We start from the raw sequence: 20,931 nt of genomic DNA on the forward strand, positions 1-20,931 counted from the left end.
CAATGACATGTAAACAGCGCAAGAAAAATTGTTATCTATCGCAACATCAGTTAAACAGCGCTGTCCAAACTTTTTCTTCCGGTAGTTACTCGATATTTGTGCTACGTCAAGGATTTTGGTCAAAGGTGATTTCTTTTTTTTCCAGGCTGCTAACGCTGTCCACCAACAACCGTTTTTATTCTTCTTTTTTCAATAGCGTTACGGGCCATGTCAAAATGTATTTTTACGACAGTACATGCCATAGCCAGCAGCAAACTGACTGGTCTGCACACGTCTTCATTGAAGTTCAGAGGTAAAGGTGAGTTAACTTTGATGTAGGTTACATTCCATTCCCAGATGTTTTTTCACCAAGAAGGGAAAGTAAAAGTGCTGCGGAATGCAAGTGATGATGCAATGTATATTGGATAATGTTTTTTGCTCTTGTTTGCATTAACGCCAATAAAGTCAGAAAAAATGTATAATAGCAACACTGCAATTAACAGGCACCAAGAAATAATCTGTGTGTGCAAATTTTAGACTAACAACTATAAAAGAAATACATGAACGAGTTTTTAAACAGTTAAGGATTAAAACGGTGATGCTGCCCTCTTGTGGTTGAACGAATAACTACTGCACTCTGCTGTATATTGCATGTAGCGAAAGTACAGAGCACTGCATAAGGTATTCAAGTGATCAATCATATTTGGATGGTTCCCTCTCAAACACACTTGATTCGAGTGATTAAAATCTTTGTCAAGATCGTGCAGAGCTTATTGACAAGCTAATCATATCGATATTTTATATCGATCGTATTTGAGCAAGAGTCAGGTGAAACATAGACTGTTATCAAAAATAAATAACGGAATTGTTAATTACTAGTAAATATCAGCCCACAAATAATAATCAACACAAAGTGTGAGACCTGTACTCAAAAATACATCATTGTAAATGGTAAATTGCAAATTGTATATACGTATTTATTCAAAGAAAAATATTCAACTTAAAGAGTCCTCCTTTGTAATCATAATAGTTGACAAAATAAGTTAACGGGTGCCGTGTGACAAGTTGGGTCGAACCATTGCAGTCAGAGGGAGAATCTGGGTCTTAAAAATAATGAAATTGAATAACTCACTGAACAAAACATTTCAAGAACAATTCAATAATATTTTTTTTTGCATGTTTATGCTTGTTTTAAAAATTCCCGTGGAGTTCCTTCAAGTACCCGCAACCGTAGTATGGAGTATTATTTATTGTGAACTAATTATTTTCTATAAACACAATTAATCGCCAAAGTGATCCAAAATTCTGAGTGACGACTTGTAAAATATTTCTTCTTTTTAGCAAAGGAAAAGAATTGTTCAAAGCATGCATTCTGTGACTGAAACAACACCGGCAACGACTTTAACTCAAGTAAATTCCCTTTTTTTCCTACAACTTCTTCTAATGAGACGAAGAAGGGGCGTGACCAATGAAAATATGTGCAAGGAATATGTTGTAGCGATGTAAATCGCGAATGTGTCTTGCCTCGGGAATGACGCAGCCGCCGTGGCGTAGTTGCCAGTTGCCGGTTGCCAGTTGCCGGCTAGCCGCGCTGCAGTAGTGTGCGGGCGCCGCTGGGTGAGTCCCTCGCTCTCTCCGCCGCCTCTGCATCCACTGCTCGGCTCTCCCGAAGAAAAGAAGAGGAGGACTGGGTCCGGGGAGGAGGAGGGCCCCCGCCGCCGCCATTATCGCAAATCTGCCTCAAATCGCACTTTGGCACGCGCGATCGGCTCCCAACGGCCGGACGCGAAGGCTTCTCGGCGCCATTCTGATGTTTGATCCGAGACGAAACTGCGAATTTATTGCAAGCTACCGGGTCGTTTTTGTGCCAGGCGTGTGCGGCCGCCGGCCCTGCGTTAAACGTGCACAACAATGGACACAATAATGAGTGAAAACCAGGCAACGTGGTAAAGCCAGCAAAGGGTGGTCGGATTTTTTTTTTGTTTGCACGCCGGGATTTCATCTGAAAAAAAAAAAAAACCCCGCATGCTTCAACCATATCGGATCGTTCTCTTGTGTGAGGATATTTATTGGCTTTTCAATCGCAACGACGGAGGCAGCAAGCGATGCCGAAGAGGAGAAAGGCGAGCACGGGTAACTGAGCGCTATATGACATCCACATTTGCACATGCACGAAGTGCAGATGAAATCGGCCGTGTGATGTTTTGTGCGTCTTTGTGCGCTTGCACATCAGGCGGCTGGGCTGCGGCAAGCCGGCCTGACAGATGCAGCAAGAGAAAGGGAGACATGCGATGGTATGCACGCCCTCTTCTTATTTATGGCTTTAGCGCACCGGTGAGCGCGCTTGTGCGCCACACAAGACAGCTGGCTAAATAAAGCAGCTTTTAGATGGCGGCCGTGTGTTCTGGTGGAGGCACACCGGCCCCGGATTTCTCGAATGCTTCTGCGATCTCATTATGGAGACAGCAGAAGAAAGCAGGCCCGGCGTGGTCAGCCCCTCTGACTGCATGGCCACCCGTGGCGAGCTTTGCTAAAAGCGATAAGTAACGTCACCAAATGATTTGATCGCTCGAGCTCGGATATGTTTGGATGAGACAGCGAAGGTTGCGGGGAAGCGGGAGGATTGCGCCTATTTATTTTGGATGTCGGGCCTAGCCCAGCGGAGCAATGTGGACCGCTAATAGTTGCTCCCTAGATTGCTAAAAGTGGCTGCATATTTACTTCTCTGTACTCGATTATTTGTCCTGATTGACTGCAATTAGGGATGGCCGGACCACGTGATCGGAAATCGGCCCTATCACGTCATATTTAGCTAATCGTCAGTAAAAGATTGGATTGGAAATTGACAATTTATTTATTCTCTTTTTTTGAATTTGTGACGACTATAAAAGGACTGATATTTTTAACAGAAAAATAAGTGTATTCATGTTAACTATAGGGAGGCGCAGTGGTTAGCGCAGTTGTTCGCTCTGATCTTCCTGTGTGGAGTTTGCATGTTGTCCCCAAGCCCCTGTGGTTTCTCCCCGGGCATTCCAGGGTTCCTCCCATATTCCAAAACATGCATGGCAGGCTTATTAAACATCCTAAATTGTCCTTAGGTGTGATTGGGTGTTTGTTATTCCCTCTGTGCCCTGTGATTGGCTGACAAGCAGTTTCCCTTTCATTTGGACAGAACGCTCATTTGCAATAGACTTTGGATTATGTTTGTGATCAGGATACATTTGGTGGTTTGTCAATCTCTATTTTCGTTTTTTTAAAATTTATGTTGAGATTTAACGTACTGGCTGATTTAGTTTTAAAGTTTCACTTAGCGCATTCTGTGTCAGCTTGCGGATCTTGAACGTTATCTGAGGACTTGTTTCTTTTAGTTTTTTTTTTATGATTACAGCACAATCTGTTATCAGCAGACAATGTCATTTAAAGAGCACCACTCCCCTCATGGCCCCTCCCATTGAATTATTTTGACCCTGATTAATGCGATTTACCAAACTGGTCAGGCCGTAGCTGATGCATTATTGATTTTGACGTCTGTAATAAGATATTGAGGCAGTTTATTTTGTTAAACTGGGACAAAGGAACCTTGATTGGTATTGGATGTTGTGCACGCAATGCAGTGTGTACCTCCTTAGTGGTTGATTTAAAGCTATGATCTATGATTGTGGTGGATCTCAAATGAGAAGTACAAATACACCTGGGAGTATGTAAAGGCACATTTCTCTTTTCAAATTGAGAGCAAATGAATTGGAACATGAATCAACTTGTTGCTAATTTGTGACTACTATGCAATTTTTTTGCCTTCATTATAAAAACAGTTGAGAATAGAAAATAACCCAATTATGGGTCGAAAAAGGACCGATTCAATATCTGTGTCAATTTGACTCAGCTGTTTGGGTTGGTCTACTCCAAACTACATCAAAAAATGGGTTGTTTTGTTGGGTCAAACTGACCCAAATATACGGTTCTTTTGTTCGTTTTGGTAATTTTTATATGGATGCACATTGACAATAGTGACGCAATTGTCTTAGCCACAAATGCAAACGATGATGTCACATGGTGATGTCACATGATCTGTCTTTAGCGTTGCTGAAGTCTAGGAGCACCACTTCAAATGTAGTTCCAAACTTTCGTGAATCTCATTTTGCTTTGTCTATGGGGTACTTCGCTAAAATGAATATTTTAAAGAAGTTACACCATTGAAAAAAAAGGTTCACTTTTTCAGTGCCAAGCGTTATCGGAGAAGACGACCCGCTGATCACATCTTTCGAAGCTATCGAGACCGACACCCCCATCAAACGGTCACACTTAATTAATACGGCGTCATCACTTTCAAAACGGTGCAGCTTTTTGTCAAATTAAAATGTCTGAAACTGTATTTTTTTCTTTTTCTTCCAGAACCAGACTTTCAAAGAGGATGAATGAACGCGCCGTCTGTACATAAACATCCTGACTTCAAAATCGACGCCCGCAGAAGATGCTAGTTGAAATTTGAGCCATCACCACCTTTATGGACAAACCTTCACGCAAACGTTTTTACAAGGTGCCCGTTTAAGGCAGGATGATCGTTGGTAGATTATGATGGCAAAAAAGCAAGATGTCCGGCCCCCCATTTACAACCTCGTGGTGGTGGGTTTGTCGGGTACGGAGAAAGAAAAAGGACAATGCGGGGTTGGCAAGTCCTGCCTGTGTAATAGGTATGTCAGGCCCAGCGCGGACGACTTCTACCTGGACCACACGTCCGTGTTGAGCACCAGTGACTTTGGGGGTCGAGTGGTTAACAACGATCACTTTCTGTTTTGGGGGGAGGTCTCGCGGCTTCTGGAGGAAGGCCCCGAATGCAGAATGCACGTGGTGGAGCAAACGGAATTCATCGACGACCAGACGTTTCAGCCGCATCGCAGCACCGCCATGCAGCCTTACATTAAACGGGCGGCCGCGACCAAGCTGGCGTCGGCAGAGAAGCTCATGTACTTCTGCACGGACCAGTTAGGCCTGGAGCAAGACTTTGAGCAAAAGCAAATGCCCGAGGGCAAGCTTCAGGTTGACGGTTTCCTGCTGTGTGTCGACGTCAGCCGGGGCATGAACCGCAACTTTGATGACCAGCTGAAATTTGTCACAAACCTCTACGGTCAGCTCAGCAAGACCAAAAAACCCATCGTGTTGGTCCTCACCAAGTGTGACGAAGGGGTGGAACGCTATATCAAAGATGCGCATACCTTCGCCATCACTAAGAAGAGTCTACCCGTGGTTGAGACATCGGCTCGTTCCAATATAAACGTGGACCTGGCCTTCCTCACTTTAGTCCAGCTTATTGACAAAAGCAGAGGCAAGCCCAAGATCATCCCCTATTTTGAAGCACTGAAGCTCCAGAGTCAGCAAATCGCCTCGGCCAAGGATCGCTACGAATGGCTGATCAACCGGATCGTGAAGAATCATAACGAAACCTGGCTAAACACCAGTCGGCGCATGAACACCTCCCCGGAGTACAAAGAGTATGTTTTCTTGGAAGGAACCGCTAAATGCAAGAAGCTATTTCAACAGCATGTTTATCGACTGAAGCAGGAACATATTGAGCGGCGGCGTAAAATCTACCTGAGCACACTTCCTCTTGCACTTAGTTCTCTGGTGCCTGACCTGGATGAAATCGATCAGCTCAGTTGGTCCGGCGTGCAGAAGGTTCTCGAGTCCAAGCAGCACTTCGCCCACTGGTTTGTCGTTCTGGAGGACTCCCCTTGGGAGGATACGTCTCACATCGACAACATGGAAGACGAGCGGATCCCGTCGGACCTTCTGGAGACGGACGAAGCGGAGGAACTATTTAACGCCCACCTGGAGCATTTACGTAATGAGTGCAGACGCGCGGAGATGAGGCTTGAGTTCAAACACAAGCTAGCTTCTTCTCCCTTCGTCACTCCCGGCAGACCTTGGGAGGAGGCTCGCAGCTTCATCATGAACGAAGAGTTCTACCAGTGGCTTGAGGAACCGGAGTACTTGGACCTTTACAACCGTCATCAAAAAGAGATCATCGACCGAGCCAAAGAGGATTTCCAGGAGCTGTTGCTTGAGTATTCGGAGCTTTTTTATGAACTCGAAGTGGATGCTAAGCCGAGCAAGGAGAAGATGGGGGCGATTCAGGAAGTGTTGGTAGAAGAGCAGAGGTTCAAGGCCTTACAAAAGCTTCCGGCTGAAAGAGACGCTCTGGTATTGAAGCATATCCACTTTGTCTATCACCCTACCAAGGAGACCTGCCCTAGCAGTCCCCACTGCGGAGACACCAAGATCGAACAGCTCCTGGCGTCCCGTTTCCCTACGTGTTATCCCTTCTTTGACGTTAAAGCTCATTTCGGGGATACAAAGGCTGACAGGATCAATCTCGTCATACTGGGAAAGGACGGGCTGGCCAGAGAATTCGCCAATGAGATTAGGGCCCTCTGCACAAACGATGACTGGTACGTGTTAGACGGGAAGATGTACGAGCTGACGCTGCGGCCCATCGAGGGAAACGTGCGTCTTCCCGTGAATTCTTTCCACACTCCCACGTTCACCCCTCACGGATGTCTCTGTCTGTATAACTCGAAAGAGTCCCTCTCCTACGTGATTGAAAGCCTCGAGCGTCTCAGGGAGTCAACGCTAGGTCGACGGGACAGCCAGCTAGCGCAGCTTCCGACCTCGCTGCTCTTAGTCACCAAAAGAGGCGTGGGCTCGTATGCGGACGTCGGTGGAGAAACTGCCTTAAACCTTATCACCCAGGGACAGCAAGTCGCAAGGAGACTGCAGTGTAGCTTCTTAGATCCCGCCTCTCCTGGTGTGGGCTATGGCCACAACGTCAGTGAGGCACAGATCAACCAAGTGCTCAGGGGTCTTCTGGATATTCGGAGGAGTACCTCCTTTAGTAGCAACTCGCCTCCTCTCCTCCCGGAGCCCCCGGGTTTGAGGGATTCTCCTCATCAGCCGGCCCCCGAGGCAGATCTTCGCATCGTCATGTGCTTAATGTGCGGCGACTCCTACGACATGGAGCAGCTGCTGTCCCCCTTCCTCATGCATCAGCACTGCAGGCCCATGTCGAACGGCGGCACCTCTGTATTGCTGGAGCAGACGGTCGCCGGACATAAGCTGGCTATCGAGCTATCGATTCTCTCCTACCACGCCTCCTTCACTTTACGGAAGAGCAGGCTGGTACACGGCTACTTCGCCGTGTATTCGGTCTCCCGGAAAGCGTCCCTGGAGACGCTTTGCGCCTTCTTGTGCGAGGTTCAGGACATCATCCCGGTGCAGCTGTTGGCGGTCGGGGACAGCCAGGCCGAGCTGACGGCGAGCGACTACGCCCGGGAGCAGCAGATCCAAGGAGAGGAACTCGCCCACGAGATCGAAGGCCGCTTCAATAGTGTGGTTTGCGGATCCGGGGGATTGGTGGGAGGCCTGCACAGGATCGAGATGTTCCATCCCTTTTTCATGGAGGTGGTCGAGAAGCGCAACATCGTGGAAGCTACGCACATGTACGATAACGTGGCAGAGTCCTGCACCAATGAAAACGTTTACTCGCCGCGCTGCAGTTCTCCCAGTCCTGTCACCATGTTCCTGGATTCGGAGGAGGACGTGGAGCCGTCGCCGCCGTACTACGACGGCACTCTCACGTCTCACCACGGGGGCTTTAACCTGCCCGACTTGGACTCCAACGACATCGCTCTCATCTCCGACATCCGAGAACTGGAGAGCAAACTTAACAACAAGGTGCCCCCTCATGTGAGAGTTAAACCCGGCGTCACCTTCGACTTTCGAAAGGTCAGCCGAAACCCGTACGCGGACACGGTCGGTCACCGGCGCTCGTTGCCCTCCGCCGTCACCTGGGTACCCGGGGGCGACGTGGGCTACGACCCCTCAGACTACGCGGAACCTATGGACGCCGTCTGCAAGCCCCGCCCCAGCAATGACGAGATCATCTACTCGGTCCCGCATGACAGCACGCAAGGAAAGATCATCACCATCCGCAACTCCAACAGGATGCACTCCAACGGAAACGGCTCCGACAGCGAGGCGGACAGCAGCTCTCTGGAGCGGAGGAGGAAATTCTCGGCGGCGGGCGTCAAACCTCGCCTGTACCGCGATCGCTCCAAGCGGCTCGGCAAATTCAGCAGCTTCCGCACCAGCTTCATAGGCAGCGACGATGAGATGGGAGTGCTCCAAAAGTCCAAGGAAGATGACTTCGGCACCCTGAAAGGCGAAAGTCTGGTTATCGAGGAGAATGAGGACCCCAAGAAGAGGAATATTCTGAAAAGTCTTCGGCGAACAGCCAAGGTGCGTGTAACTCCTGATGAGCAGTTTCCGGGTGTCGGTATTTTTTGATGTGAGACTACCTTTCTGTTCCTGACAGAAATCGAGACCAAAGCCCCGTCCGGCAATCCCCAAGCCTATGGAGAGCAACTACTTTGGGGTGCCCTTAGCCAATGTGGTGTCCCCGGATCGACCTATTCCACTTTTCATCGAGAAGTGTGTTCGCTTCATTGAGACCACAGGTGGGTGTTTGGATGAAATTTCTTATCTGTTTGAAATGCTTTTTTTTTGGTCAAACCTGCATCTTTCCCTGCTTTGCCCAGGTCTAAACACAGAAGGTTTGTACCGTGTGAGCGGGAACAAGTCAGAAATGGAAAGCATGCAAAGGCAATTTGAACAGGGTGAGTTAGCCCGGCAACGAGGATGAACGCCTCCTATTTTTCATCGTCAACCCCGCGCCATCTGTTTTGTTGTTGCAGACCACGGATTAGACCTGGTGGAGAAAGACTTCTCCATAAACACTGTGGCCGGAGCCCTAAAGAGCTTCTTCTCTGAGCTGCCTGAGCCCCTGGTGCCTTGCGCTCTGCAGGTGGACCTACTGGATGCTTTCAGTAAGCAAACACTGCTGGGCGGGGAGGGCCAACATAAAAGCACGACTCCTCTCGGAGCTACTGGAAGAGGGTGGGGCGGCTTTTAAACATTTATTTTCCTGCGCCTCGACGCTGATGATTTTCAACGATAGAGGCTTCTCGAAAATAAATCAATGCCGTAAAAGGCGTTACGCAACCCTAAATCCCAAATATTTGCTGTGAATGCAGAAATCACTGACAGAGAACAGCGGCTGTACACCATGAAGGATGTCCTGAGGAGGTTCCCTAGGGAGAATTACGATGCCTTCAAATATGTCGTGAGCCACTTACATAAGTAAGTTCCGCCATCAGCTATTTATTATTTCGGTCGGATAAAAAGATGCAAAAATTGTCTTACACGTCGACAGTTCACGAACTGTCCTAATATATATATATATATATATATATATATATATATATATATATATATATATATATATATATATATATATATACACATTTAGATATATGTATATATTATACATTTTATATCCTACATATAAGGTATGTAGTGTATACAGTATATATTCCCACACAATTCAGTTAACTATTCAGCCCTCCTTGTGGGGTGCTCATAAATAATTTCCTCCACGCTGTGTCTGTCAGAGTGAGCCAGCTGAGCAGACTGAACCTGATGACTAGCGAGAACTTGTCCATCTGCTTCTGGCCCACGCTCATGCGACCGGATTTCACCACCATGGACGCCCTGACGGCCACGCGCACCTATCAGACAATCATCGAGATCTTCATCCACCAGTGTGCATTCTTCTTCTACAACCAGCCTCTCATCGACTCCCCCACGGGCCTCGGGGGTCTCCCGGCCTCGCCCACCACCACCCTCGGCGGGAGCTCGGCCTACTCCTGCTACCGCTCCTCTCCTCCGCACACGGGCGCGCATTTCAGCCCTTTGCAGCAGCAGTCGCCGCCCACCACCCCCCAGTCACCTCTGCAGTCCCTGCTCCCCCCCCTGCACCAGCATGCCCACCCTCACCCCCACCACTCCCCCGCCGAACAGGAGACACTGTGAGATGATGATGCCGCGTGTGCCCGGGATGTCCCCTGGAAGGAACCTCAAAAAAAATTCATGGTGGATGATGGCGGGGGGCGGGGAAGAACGCCCCTAACCGCTCGCTGCTGTGTGGTGGAACTTGACACCACGAAAGCTGGAAGACATTTGTGGCCGCCTTGTTTTGATCTGTGTTTTTCTTCCTCATGAAAGTACTGCCACTGGATTTGTCGACCCTCCCGTTCCTTTGGAGTGGGGAATTTGCGCCCTCTGGTGGAGCTATCGCGTATGGTCGTTTCATTGCTATGGGGACGGTAAGGGGCGGGGTTTACACATCCAGGGATGCACTTTAATGTTCACTGTCGATGTTTTTTTTCTTGACATAGTGTGTTTTTAATTTTGACAGCTCAGCCATACCCATTGCTTCTTCAGGACGAAGCTCTGGCAGATCAAACTTTGTTTACATGATTTTTTTTTTTTTAATCCGCATATTTTGAAGCACTTTTTGATAGTGTAGCTTGACATTTGACTTGTCCATATTTCTCGTTCGTTGGGTTGAGTCTGGCATTCTTGTGCAAAGGAAATCCCCTAATGTAAAAACTTTCATTAGTTCCAATGATCTTGTCCCTCACTTATGAAATATAGTTTTAGAATCTGTCCTCTTTCTAGTTGTTGGTTGAGCTGGAATTTGGGTTTGATGGTGATTAATGTGGGTCGAGTGAAGAAAAGCAGCCATATTTAATCAGCTCACTTGAAACGTAATAAAATACCAATTATGTTCCCACACTTACTGCAAATTCCACTTGAACTATGGAGATATCAATCGATATCATAGAATCGATCTGTGAACGGCGCCGCCACATGTGAAGTACTTTAGCATATCGTCCATTGTTCATGAAGATCTGAATGTTATTTTTACTCTTGAAATTGACAAAACAAAGCTCCGTGTTTCCCGCGGGGGAAAAGCGTGTTCGTCACTGGATCGACTGTTTTTTTTCCTGAGCATCTTTTACTGGCACTTAGTGAGTACCGACCGGTCCACCATGAAATATGTCAACACACAACCGCGACTGTGTAATCGCTTGTAGGCTGGAGGACGACACCGGTGAAGTGCTAGGAACTATTTTTAGTGTGTATTTCGAATATTGAAGGTCCGTTTTTTTCCATTTGTTTGTGAAGGGTTCAAGGCCGCTTAGTGCATGATTTAACACACACACACACACACACTACAGGAGAGCGATGAAAAACTCTCCTTGTTTGAAAATATACATTTAGTTCAAGGACAGAACAAATTGTTAAAAAAAAAAAAAAAAGCTTATGTGCTGCGCACCATGAGAAAACTGAAATTTGTCTTGACTGAGCAAATAGCGTTTGGAGATGAAGGCCTTATGTGAACTGTATGATAGTTAATAAATTAAATCTTGTAAAATTGTCCATCTTTTTTGTAGTTCATGCTGATTTTCTAGCAATTTTGATGGCCCAAAATGTTTTGTGTATATATATATATATATATATATATACACACACACATATACACACATATATATATATATATATAATCACCCAAAAAAATTTACTTGTTCCCACCACGGCTGTCTAACGTGGTCCTGAGTAATGCATGAAATATATTTTCGAGTGTTGATGCACGATAAACTTCTCACCTGAAATTTTGGACGACATCTTTGCAAAAGGGCCCGTTGTGATGGATGATCCCGTCGCCTCAGAAAAATATTTGAAACTGGAACAAGACATATTTTCCCGTTGGAAACCTTCGGAATGTGAAAACAGCTGAAAAAGTGAAAGTCTTTTTAATGTTTGAGAGGACCTTGAGTTCATGTGTAAAGCACACAGAAACACTAAGGTATGAAAGATAGCTTTATTGCACAAGGTGTTAGAATGATCTTTTTAGTTTTTGCTTTCTTTTCATAGAAAATGTACTTTTGAAACACAAGCAATTGCTATAACAAGCAACTCAAACAAATGTTTGGGATACCCTCAACATTTTTTTTTTCTTGACATTTTTGATTTTCATACATTTTTTCCTTCAAATATTTCCCTTTTAGCAAGCATGCAATGACTTTTTAGAGGATCAACAAAATACAAAATCATAATAAAAAATTTGAAACGGGAGATGACAACATCAAAGACTTAAAAAACGAATAATAAAAAAAACCGAACAAATTAGTATCAAAACATGAAGGGAAAGAAAAATGTTTTGCCCGTCCGGAAGTAATATACGGTATTTTTGACTCCATTTGAAATGACGTTGTGGGGGATTCAACCGTGACGTCTCCCCCTTCACCTTTCTGACGAAAATAGCTCTTCATACAAAACTGTTTATTATGTACAAGACTTCATCTATAAACAACACTGACAAAGGTCGCAGATGCTGCATCTAATATGCTTTGTGGGCTAAGGAGAATTTAACTCGATTTCATCTGCGCGGGGGCAAAGGGGAGGAGCCTGAACGCATCATTTTGACATTCAAACTCCGCTCCGCTAATTCTGTACATAATAGCGATGTGTGTGGCCAAAAGAGCTACGAGTCCCTGATTTGCTTTGGCTGACAGGTCGCATACTTGACTGTAGTCTAGAACAGGGGTGGGCAACCTGCGGCTCGGCAGCAGCACGCGGCTCTTTCATCCTTATGTTGAGGGACAATAAATCGTGCGCAAAAAGCGAAGCATTCGAATTGCGGTCAATGACGTTTGCGTGATTGGGTAATAGGGCGACATCTATAGGCCGTGTTTGGTGCGACGGGACATCAAACGTGACGCGAAGAGTTTCGGGAAGGTCAAAGCAGGAAACGGAAATACACTTCGGCTTTCCAGATTAAAAGCATTCATTTTCAGAGTATGATATAACTGAACATTAAAAACTCAAGCGCTTGAAGAATTCTTAACACAAAATAAATGTCATCGTAACTCTTTCAGTGCCAAGCGTTACTGGAAAAGGAAACCTCTAGAGGGCCAGTATATTTATCATTTATTTCTATGTAAATATAGGTGCTGCCATTGAAAGATTGACTTCCATTCTTCAGTTATATTTGCATGTTTGTTACAGCTGTTAAATCATGGAAACACTGCTATCCAATGGTCACAGTTATCACTACAGTGCTCAATCGGCTTATATTAGGTAAGCATTAGTCAAGTGTCAAATCCTTTCCATAAAAAAAAAACATATTTGACCAGAATTTCATGAGTTATTAATATTTTAAAAGATGAGAATTCTCGTTCATGGCACTGAATGAGTCGGCCCTGCGTGTGAGCAAGGATGGACTCAAACGTTAGGCCCATCTGAGAGTTCTTTTCTTGAAACCAAGAAAGTAACAACCTTTGTCAACACAATTCGGAGAACTTTAAAACGGGAATACGGCACGGCCCTCCAAATTAAAAGCGAATATTTCAAAATAAGATAGCAGGTAATTATGCAATACTAAGCGGCGCTCTTGAAGAATTCTTAATACGTAATAAACCTCATCTTAACGCCCGTTTGTGAACGCGGATGGATTCGGTCGTTGGTTCGGACCGCTCGCTTCTTAAAATAATGTGGTACAACCTCGGCTTAACGTTAAAGTTTGCCGACCCCTGGTCTAGAATCTCCATTTTGATTACGGCCCAGACTGAACGTAAATGAAACCGAACGCCTATCAAATAAATCCTCCCTGAAACGTACAAAACAAAGATCAAGCACAACAATCTTATCACGGAGATGCTGGAGTCATTCCGCGTAGCTTCCCGCGCGAATGTACATATGTGTGGGACATTTACAGGACATTGAGAAAGAGGGGACATTTGTCAAGTTTCATAACTGGATCACCTGACATGAAACATCTCTAAATCTTGGAATCATTCACATTGATAATGGGATTTCCTTCAACGAGGCTTACCGGGATCTGGGTCGTCATGGCGATAGCAAAAGCATCTCCTGGGCGATTTCATTTTGAAGACTAACCGGAACCAGCGCCAAGCATCCAGTCTCCCAATACAGTAATAGGAATGATAATATTAAACAATAAGGAAGTCCATCTTGCGTTTCCCATTTGCACATGTTGACACCAATACTTTTTATTCATTCAGAACATCCATACTAAGTCGAAGCTTCGTTAAATGTATTTCTTTTCATGATTGAGCGATTGTCTCGTTCTTTTTAATTTCGACATTACATTTCTGGAAGTATGACTACACTTGTGTAGCACGTAGCATTTATGCTTTAGCATATTTTCACTTAGATGTCAATATACCTATCATAGAAATATATATATATATGTTAATTCTTTTTAAATAGCAAATCTTCTCTATTTGCGATGCGGGGTTTTAGCAGATGGTTCATTTGGGTCATCCAGACTTCATGACACAATAACTGAGCGTGACACCTGTGGAGACGATGGACTTTTTCTTCTTTTAGAGGAACATTGCCAATAGTTATTAGAGAGACATATGAGGATTAAATGATAGAATAAAAATAAGGAACTGAACTGGAAGTCCTCCCAAGTCAGGAATATTCAAACGATGAAGGACAGTGTGTGTGTTGTGTTCCTGTCTGGCTGTACTTGTGAGCACCAATTTGAGTATTTTAACCGATATAGTGAGGACATTTTGGAGAAATGAGGACGTTTGGGCCAGTCCTCACTTGTTCAGACCTCTTTTTGAAGGTCAAGACTTGATTTTAGAGTATAGGTTAGGTCGTTATTTCTGATGCTTAAGGTTTGGGGCTTGGAAATGCATTACGGCAACGGATGTCCTCACAAACACAGCCGTACAAACGTGTATGTATGTGTGTGTGTTTGTGTCCCTGTCTGACTAACAAATTTGAGTTTTTCTTCCCCAGGACACTTTGGAGAAGTGGACATTTAGGCCGGTCCTCATTTTTTCAGCCCCCCTTTTGAGGGTCAAGACTTGATAGTAGAGTACATCTTTGAATTGGATTAGGGTTGGGAATGGGGTAAGGGATAGGGTTAGGCAATCATTTCTGTAATGTAGCCATAAAAACGCATGTGTGTGCGCGCGCATGAGACAGGTAGTCCTCACCTTTACGGACCGAGAGCTTTTCGCTCCACACAAATAATCAATATTTGTCAGCGCAACTCCGGAACTCGGCGTCAGCCGGACGGAACTGTTAGTCGGAGTTAGTAGTTCTTTTTTTCTAGAGTCCCGCGTGGAGATTAAAAAGCAAAGTTAGCCGGGTCTCTGTATAGGAGGACGCCTACGGAGAGGGCAGCGGGCGGCTCACCTTCGGTCGGGTACGAAAGGCGGCCTTCGCGGCCCGGGCCGAGGGGCGGGGCGGGACGGCACCCGCGGGACTAACTAGACCAGCGTGTAGGACTTGGAGTAAGCCCCCACGCTCTGTTTCTGCAGCCGGCCCAGGGCGGAGGAGCTGCTCTCCAGCAGCGAGTCTCTGGAGCCGCCCATTTTGCTGCCGCTGTTGGTGGGGTTGCTGCTGGTGCTGGACGTGGAGGCGGTGGCCGCCGCGTTGGAGCCGGGCATGGTGAGAGTCCTCTGGGGCAGGGTGGCCGTGCCCGAGCCGGCGCCCAAGCTGCCCAGTCCCGAGTGGCCCAGCGTCAGCGCCTGCTGCTTGCCAGAGTCTAGAGTCTTGTGGCGGCCCTGCGTGTGGTAGGCACGCTGCGTCAGGCTGCGGATGGACGCCTCCCGCGGGGGCACGGCCGGGCAGGGGTCGTGCAGCTCCCCTTGCTTGCGGAAGAAGGGATCCGTCTTCATGTAAAGGGGCAGGTTGCAGAATTCACCTGGGAAAAGCCAGCGTGGCGTTAAGGCGGCGCTTCTCCATGATTATTTTTGCAAGGAAAGGGAAAATATTTTTCCCCCCTACTCACCATGGTGACTATAAAAAGATAACGATAAAAATGGCATGTTTAAAAGGATATCCTTCCTAGTACTATCTCAAGAAAAAAATATAAATCAACTTTCAACTAATATTAACCACTTTTCACAGGGTTTATACAGATTAGTCTCACACTGAAAAAAAAGCTAAACGCAAGGGCCACAAAATGCAACGGGAAGAAAAACAATTATTCATGTAATTCTATGCTAAGGGTTTGCAAACTTTAGAGCTTAAGGACAGGCAGTGTGAAAGGATTGAAACAATTGACTAGGGATGCAAATGTTATGACATAATCTGGATCATATTTATGGCTGAGAAGCTGACATTCGAAGAATTTGTACAAATTCCAATTAAACTAGCTCGCAAAACGACGATCAAAATGATGATGTGGTTTATTGCCGAAGGATGCAACAAGATGGTGGCAAACCACTACCAAGAAGCTCCTCAACTGACTAAAACATAGTTCCTTTGCACCAAGTGTCAGTTTGCGGTCAACTTACTTTTGTTGGCGCGATGAGGAATGGGCACGGCCACGTTTTTCCCGCGGTCGTAGTCCTGCGGTTTGGGCGGCGAGGCGGTGAAGCGGCAGATGCCCGGCTCGGAGGGCGTGCTGAGCGAGGTCATGCTGTCCGCCGGGTCGTTGGTGCCCGTGGTCATTTGGTCGGAGGAGCTGTCGGAGATGAAGCACTCGGTGATGGTGAACTTGGCGTGCTGCAGGTGCTCCTCCAGCTTGGCGTGCTCGTACGCCCTCGCCAGCTCCTCGTAGGTGGACGAGGCGCTTTCGGTCGACACCATGCTGTTACGCCCCTTATCTGGAGACGCGTCAAAATCAATAAATGATTAAAATTTTTCATGGGCGAGTGCTAAAAATGTCCCCGACGTGTCTCACCCGTGTCTTGGGAGAGGCTGGCGCTGTAACTGTCACTCTCAGTGGCGGTGATGCCGTGAGAGCCCATGGTCCGCCAGTCCGAGGTCAGAGTTCGCGCAGAGGCCGTGGACTGGCTCTGACTGGGCCGGCTGAGCGTCCACTGGCTGGAGTATCTGTTTCTGGAGCTGTGAGCCGATTTGATGCTCTTCCTAGACACAGGGTCTGATACAAGGTCCAAATGATTACTGGAGAGAGCATCAAAATGCAATTTTCCACTTTCACTCGATTGGTTTGAAACATTAATTATGGCAGTGACATATCGTGACAGGGAGAACAAATGTAAGTATGTGGCAGTGGCATGAAACAGTATCAGAACCTTTCACATTTCTGCATAATTACTTTCAAATCACATACATGAAAAAAATGGTATCTGCTGAATAAAAAACATCTGCTTTTACTTAGGAGTTCCATAGTACATAGTTCCATTTTTTTAATTTTTGAACTGTTGAGGAAACGTTGGGGGGGGGAGAAAAAAAAAGGACAACTTACTAGTGCCGGGACGGATATCTGACATGTCAATCAAAGGTCCGGAATTTTGGATGAGGGCTTGATGGTGAAGGGACACGCCCGTGCAGAAGTTCTGCGGGTTGACTGATTGGCTGAACTCCGTGTCTGTCACTGGCACCGCAGCTTTGTCCTCTCCTTTCACAAACAGATGGAGACAAAATCTAATGGTTAGCAGCGGGAAAAAGGAATATGTGACATTTTTAATGCCAACATATACAAAACGGACATTTCAGTCAAGTGCACACCTATTTGTTTGATGCCCTCCTTGTCCTCAATGAGCAGCTGAACACGGGGGATGTCAATGTGGAGTCGTGGCCCCTGCGGCGGGCCCTTCACCGGCGTGTCAATGCTGCGATTGTTCTTACTGAACACAAGAGTACAGCAAATAGGCGCAAAACTCAATAGACAGATGAAAATTTACGATAATCATTCATTTAGATTGCTAAAATTGTCCAAACGCTCAGAATTTGAGCTTCTTGACAGGAAATATATATATATGAAATCTCCACCTAAAATAAAAGCTTCATCTCACCTGATGAGCATCTCAGCAAGGCTCTTTGCATCTATAAAAGGGCAAAATTAAAATATCGGATGAATGCTTCACAAGTCGTAATATACGTGATTTTATTTCACTTCCTTTACCTCGAAGTCGTTTCAGTCTCTTCTCTTTACGTTTCTTGCGGATAATGAAGAGCAGGGCAACGCCGATGGTGACCAGAATGACAGGCGAGCCGATGGAGAACAACTTCTTCACATCGTCGCCTTCCCCACGGGCGGATTTAATGGGCGGGATGGTACCTGTTTGGAAAACGGCCATGTTGTGAAGGCAGCGAGATGGACCGGGAGAATTTCTTGCAGCGGTGGGAAACAAGGAAGTGGGAAATAACTTTGCTCGGACCTTCTCTGGTAGTTCTTTTGCGACTTTGACACACACTTACTTCCATCGTAATCGGTGGTGGCGAACTGGGAGCTCTGGTTGCCGCAGCCGGCGCTGTTGCAGGCCTTCATTTTCAGCTCATACCAGGTGGCCTCCCGCAGCTCGCTGAGGAAGAGCTGAGCGGTGGAGTTGGCCTTGAGGCTCTGCCAGGCCCAAGTGCCTTTGGGCCTGAAGTCCAGCATCATATCAGTGATGGGGCAGCCGCCGCTGGTCCATCCCTGCAGGTTGAGGCCCGCGTGGGTGGAGTTGATGTGGGTGAGCAGCGGCTGGTCCTTGTTGAACACGGGCTCTGCGGAGAAGCGGAGCGGCCGCTGTGAGGAGCGAGAACCGTTGGGCGGCGACTCCTTTGCGACTGCGGTGAGGAGCGAGAACCGTTGGGCGACTCCTCCCTTGCGACTGCTCACCTCTGCCGTGCGTTTTGGCTTCAATGATCTCACTGATGCGCCCTGAGCCCACGCTGTTCTTCGCCGCCAGCTTGACCTTGTACCACGTCCCGCAGCGGAGATTGTCCAACCTGAAGGAGCGCTCGCTGGAACTGATGAAAACGTCCCTCCACTCCTCGGTGTTGTCCACCGAATACTGCAGCACGAAGCCTACGCAATTATAGCAAAGCTTTCATTGACGTAATCGGATTCACTTTACTGGAAAACAAAGCAGTACCGGTAGAAGCACAAATTATTACGTCGTATTTTAACACCCCGTCGGCTATGAGTAATAATTAATTATTTAAAGCAGGTTGCGGGACTTTAGAAAGTTCCAGAATATAGTCGCTGCACGTAAACAATTTTGGCATCACAACGCTCATATTTAAATACCTCAAAACATTTTGGCAAGTCCAGAAAAACGGTCCTTTTTTGGGGGGGGAGAAATACATTGCAAAAGTGAAAGTCTGAATGTCTTGATGACTTTGGGAAATTTAGCACTTCATCTAAACTTACAGCTGTTTATTTGTTATCTAAATGCGTTTGCAAATATGGTGGTGCTTCTAACATTAAACTAAAATGATAACTTAAATCCGTTTGCAATGTAAATGTGATTTTACAAAAGTAAGATTTTGTAATGGCTTGACTTTGATTTAAGCGTCTCTGAGGTTTGAGCATTATCATTATTATTTATCATATTAAATTATTATTTTGTGGTGTTTGGTTTTATTTTCCCCATGGAAGACAGCCAAAACGGCTCTTTGATTATTAAAGTTTGCCTACCCGAGTTAGGCGCAAGAATAAAAAAACAAAAGAATCCACAGATATATCAACCAACCACTGGGTGGCAGAAGTGGCTCAGATCTCGATTGCCTCTTTAGAAGTAGCTTAAAGCAGGGGTTCTCAGACTTCTTAAGGTCGGGACCCTCTTTTTATTCCCCAACATTCAATTTCACAAGTATATTTGTTACTTTTCAGCCATACAGGACTTTGAGAACCGCAGTCTTAAACCATGACACCCAGGTGAAGTGTAAATAACGTGTCACAAAAATCATGTTCTTTTTTTTCGCCAACAATCAGTGACACAAGTATGGTGTGAATGTTGGCTGTTGTACCTCTGATAGAACTTCCACCGTTGTCCCCTGGAATCCAAGCCAGGGTGATGGAGGAGGTGGAAGTAGTGGAGACAGTCAGGCGGGGCTGGTCCGGAGGAACTAGAGGTAAACAAACAAGATGTGACTTGTGTACTGCTGCGAAAAAATTATTCAAAGACCTCTGCCTCATCTTTTCCTTACCTTGCACTACCAGATTGACAATGATGGTGTCAAAACCAAGCGTGTTGGTGGCCGTGCACGTGTAGTAGCCCGAATCTTCTGCTTTCACCGAACGCAGTACGAGCGTGCCGTTGGATAAGATTTGCCTCTGACTGTCGGCTGTCACCGGATTGGCCGAGTCCTCGCTGGCGAATGACATGAGGCGGATGTTGATAACCTCTTTTTTACAGTTGGGAAATGAATGTTGCGGTGGCTACGCTCCCATTTAAATTGACAGCAATATAAAGAAACGTGTCACTTATAATGGGTGGCGATTCAAAATATGTCCAGTGTTGGATGGATGGATGGATGGAGATAGATAGATAGATAGATAGATAGATAGATAGATAGATAGATAGATAGATAGATAGATAGATAGATAGATAGATAGATAGATAGAGATAGAAATAGATAGATAGAAATAGATAGAGATAGAAATAGATAGAGATAGATAGAGATAGATATAGAAATAGATAGATAGAAATAGATAGAGATAGAAATAGATAGAGATAGATAGAGATAGATATAGATAATCTATCTATCTATCCATCTATATAGACACACACATACCAGCCCCCCCCGGCTGAATATAATAAACCACAATTCATCCTTACGATGTGATCCACTGACCTATCTTTAGTCCATTTGATGGTCGGAGCCGGTTCGCCCACAGACTTGCAGGGCAGCCGTACTTCCTTCATCCAGGGCGTGGTCACCGTCCCCCCAAAGGACAAGATTTTGGCTGGGACTGCCAAGCAAGACACAAAGGCATCACCGAAAGCGTTGGAGAGACACACCCAAACAAGGTGGCATCTTTTGTTTGCCACCCGACTGGCCCAGTTTGTCTGAGCGGGAGGCTTTTAATGGCGGGGGCCGAGCCCCTCCGCTGACCTCGTAGCATCTCCAGTCTATTTTCAACCCATAGATCCTCCCTCTATTGATTCCTGTCCGCTCTCTCTCTCCCCAAGGGTCATTTTACTTTGGACTAGATAGGCCCTGTTCATCACCGCATAATTAACAACAACATTTCTCGCAACATGGCCGGCACTCGATCAATACAACGGCTGTCAATCAATAACGGGGAGTGCGGCCGGAGCCAGGGGG

The 20,931-nt window shown here is 46.2% G+C and overlaps 2 protein-coding genes across 3 annotated transcripts in view; one reads left to right on the forward strand and one right to left on the reverse strand.

Moving 5' to 3' along the window:
* Positions 1–1,551: 1,551 nt before the first annotated feature.
* arhgap35b (Rho GTPase activating protein 35b) lies at positions 1,552–11,316 on the forward strand. The gene is made up of 7 exons (XM_088441418.1): positions 1,552–2,112; positions 4,372–8,271; positions 8,348–8,489; positions 8,571–8,648; positions 8,727–8,858; positions 9,066–9,171; positions 9,483–11,316. Exons 2-7 carry the CDS (start codon positions 4,552–4,554, stop codon positions 9,901–9,903), a joined length of 4,599 nt encoding a protein of 1,532 aa, XP_088297544.1. The 5' UTR covers positions 1,552–2,112; positions 4,372–4,551; the 3' UTR covers positions 9,904–11,316.
* A 423-nt stretch (positions 11,317–11,739) lies between these two features.
* The window catches only part of LOC148408499 (cell adhesion molecule DSCAML1-like), a 51,939-nt gene continuing 42,747 nt past the window's right edge, over positions 11,740–20,931 (reverse strand). For both annotated transcript variants that reach the window (XM_088440793.1, XM_088440792.1), the window contains exons 22-33: positions 20,458–20,575; positions 19,810–19,973; positions 19,630–19,728; positions 18,497–18,685; positions 18,094–18,381; positions 17,798–17,953; positions 17,688–17,718; positions 17,401–17,519; positions 17,138–17,290; positions 16,610–16,810; positions 16,221–16,532; positions 11,740–15,625 (exon numbers count right to left, since the gene is read on the reverse strand). In XM_088440793.1, coding sequence (XP_088296919.1) covers positions 15,189–15,625; positions 16,221–16,532; positions 16,610–16,810; positions 17,138–17,290; positions 17,401–17,519; positions 17,688–17,718; positions 17,798–17,953; positions 18,094–18,381; positions 18,497–18,685; positions 19,630–19,728; positions 19,810–19,973; positions 20,458–20,575 — 2,267 coding nt within the window. In that variant the 3' untranslated portion in view covers positions 11,740–15,188. The remainder of the gene's footprint in view (positions 15,626–16,220; positions 16,533–16,609; positions 16,811–17,137; positions 17,291–17,400; positions 17,520–17,687; positions 17,719–17,797; positions 17,954–18,093; positions 18,382–18,496; positions 18,686–19,629; positions 19,729–19,809; positions 19,974–20,457; positions 20,576–20,931) is intronic.

The sequence above is a fragment of the Hippichthys cyanospilos genome, chromosome 18, assembly GCF_059441005.1.
Source record: "Hippichthys cyanospilos isolate Australia breed blue-spotted pipefish chromosome 18, RoL_Hcya_1.0, whole genome shotgun sequence".
Taxonomy (NCBI): domain Eukaryota; kingdom Metazoa; phylum Chordata; class Actinopteri; order Syngnathiformes; family Syngnathidae; genus Hippichthys; species Hippichthys cyanospilos.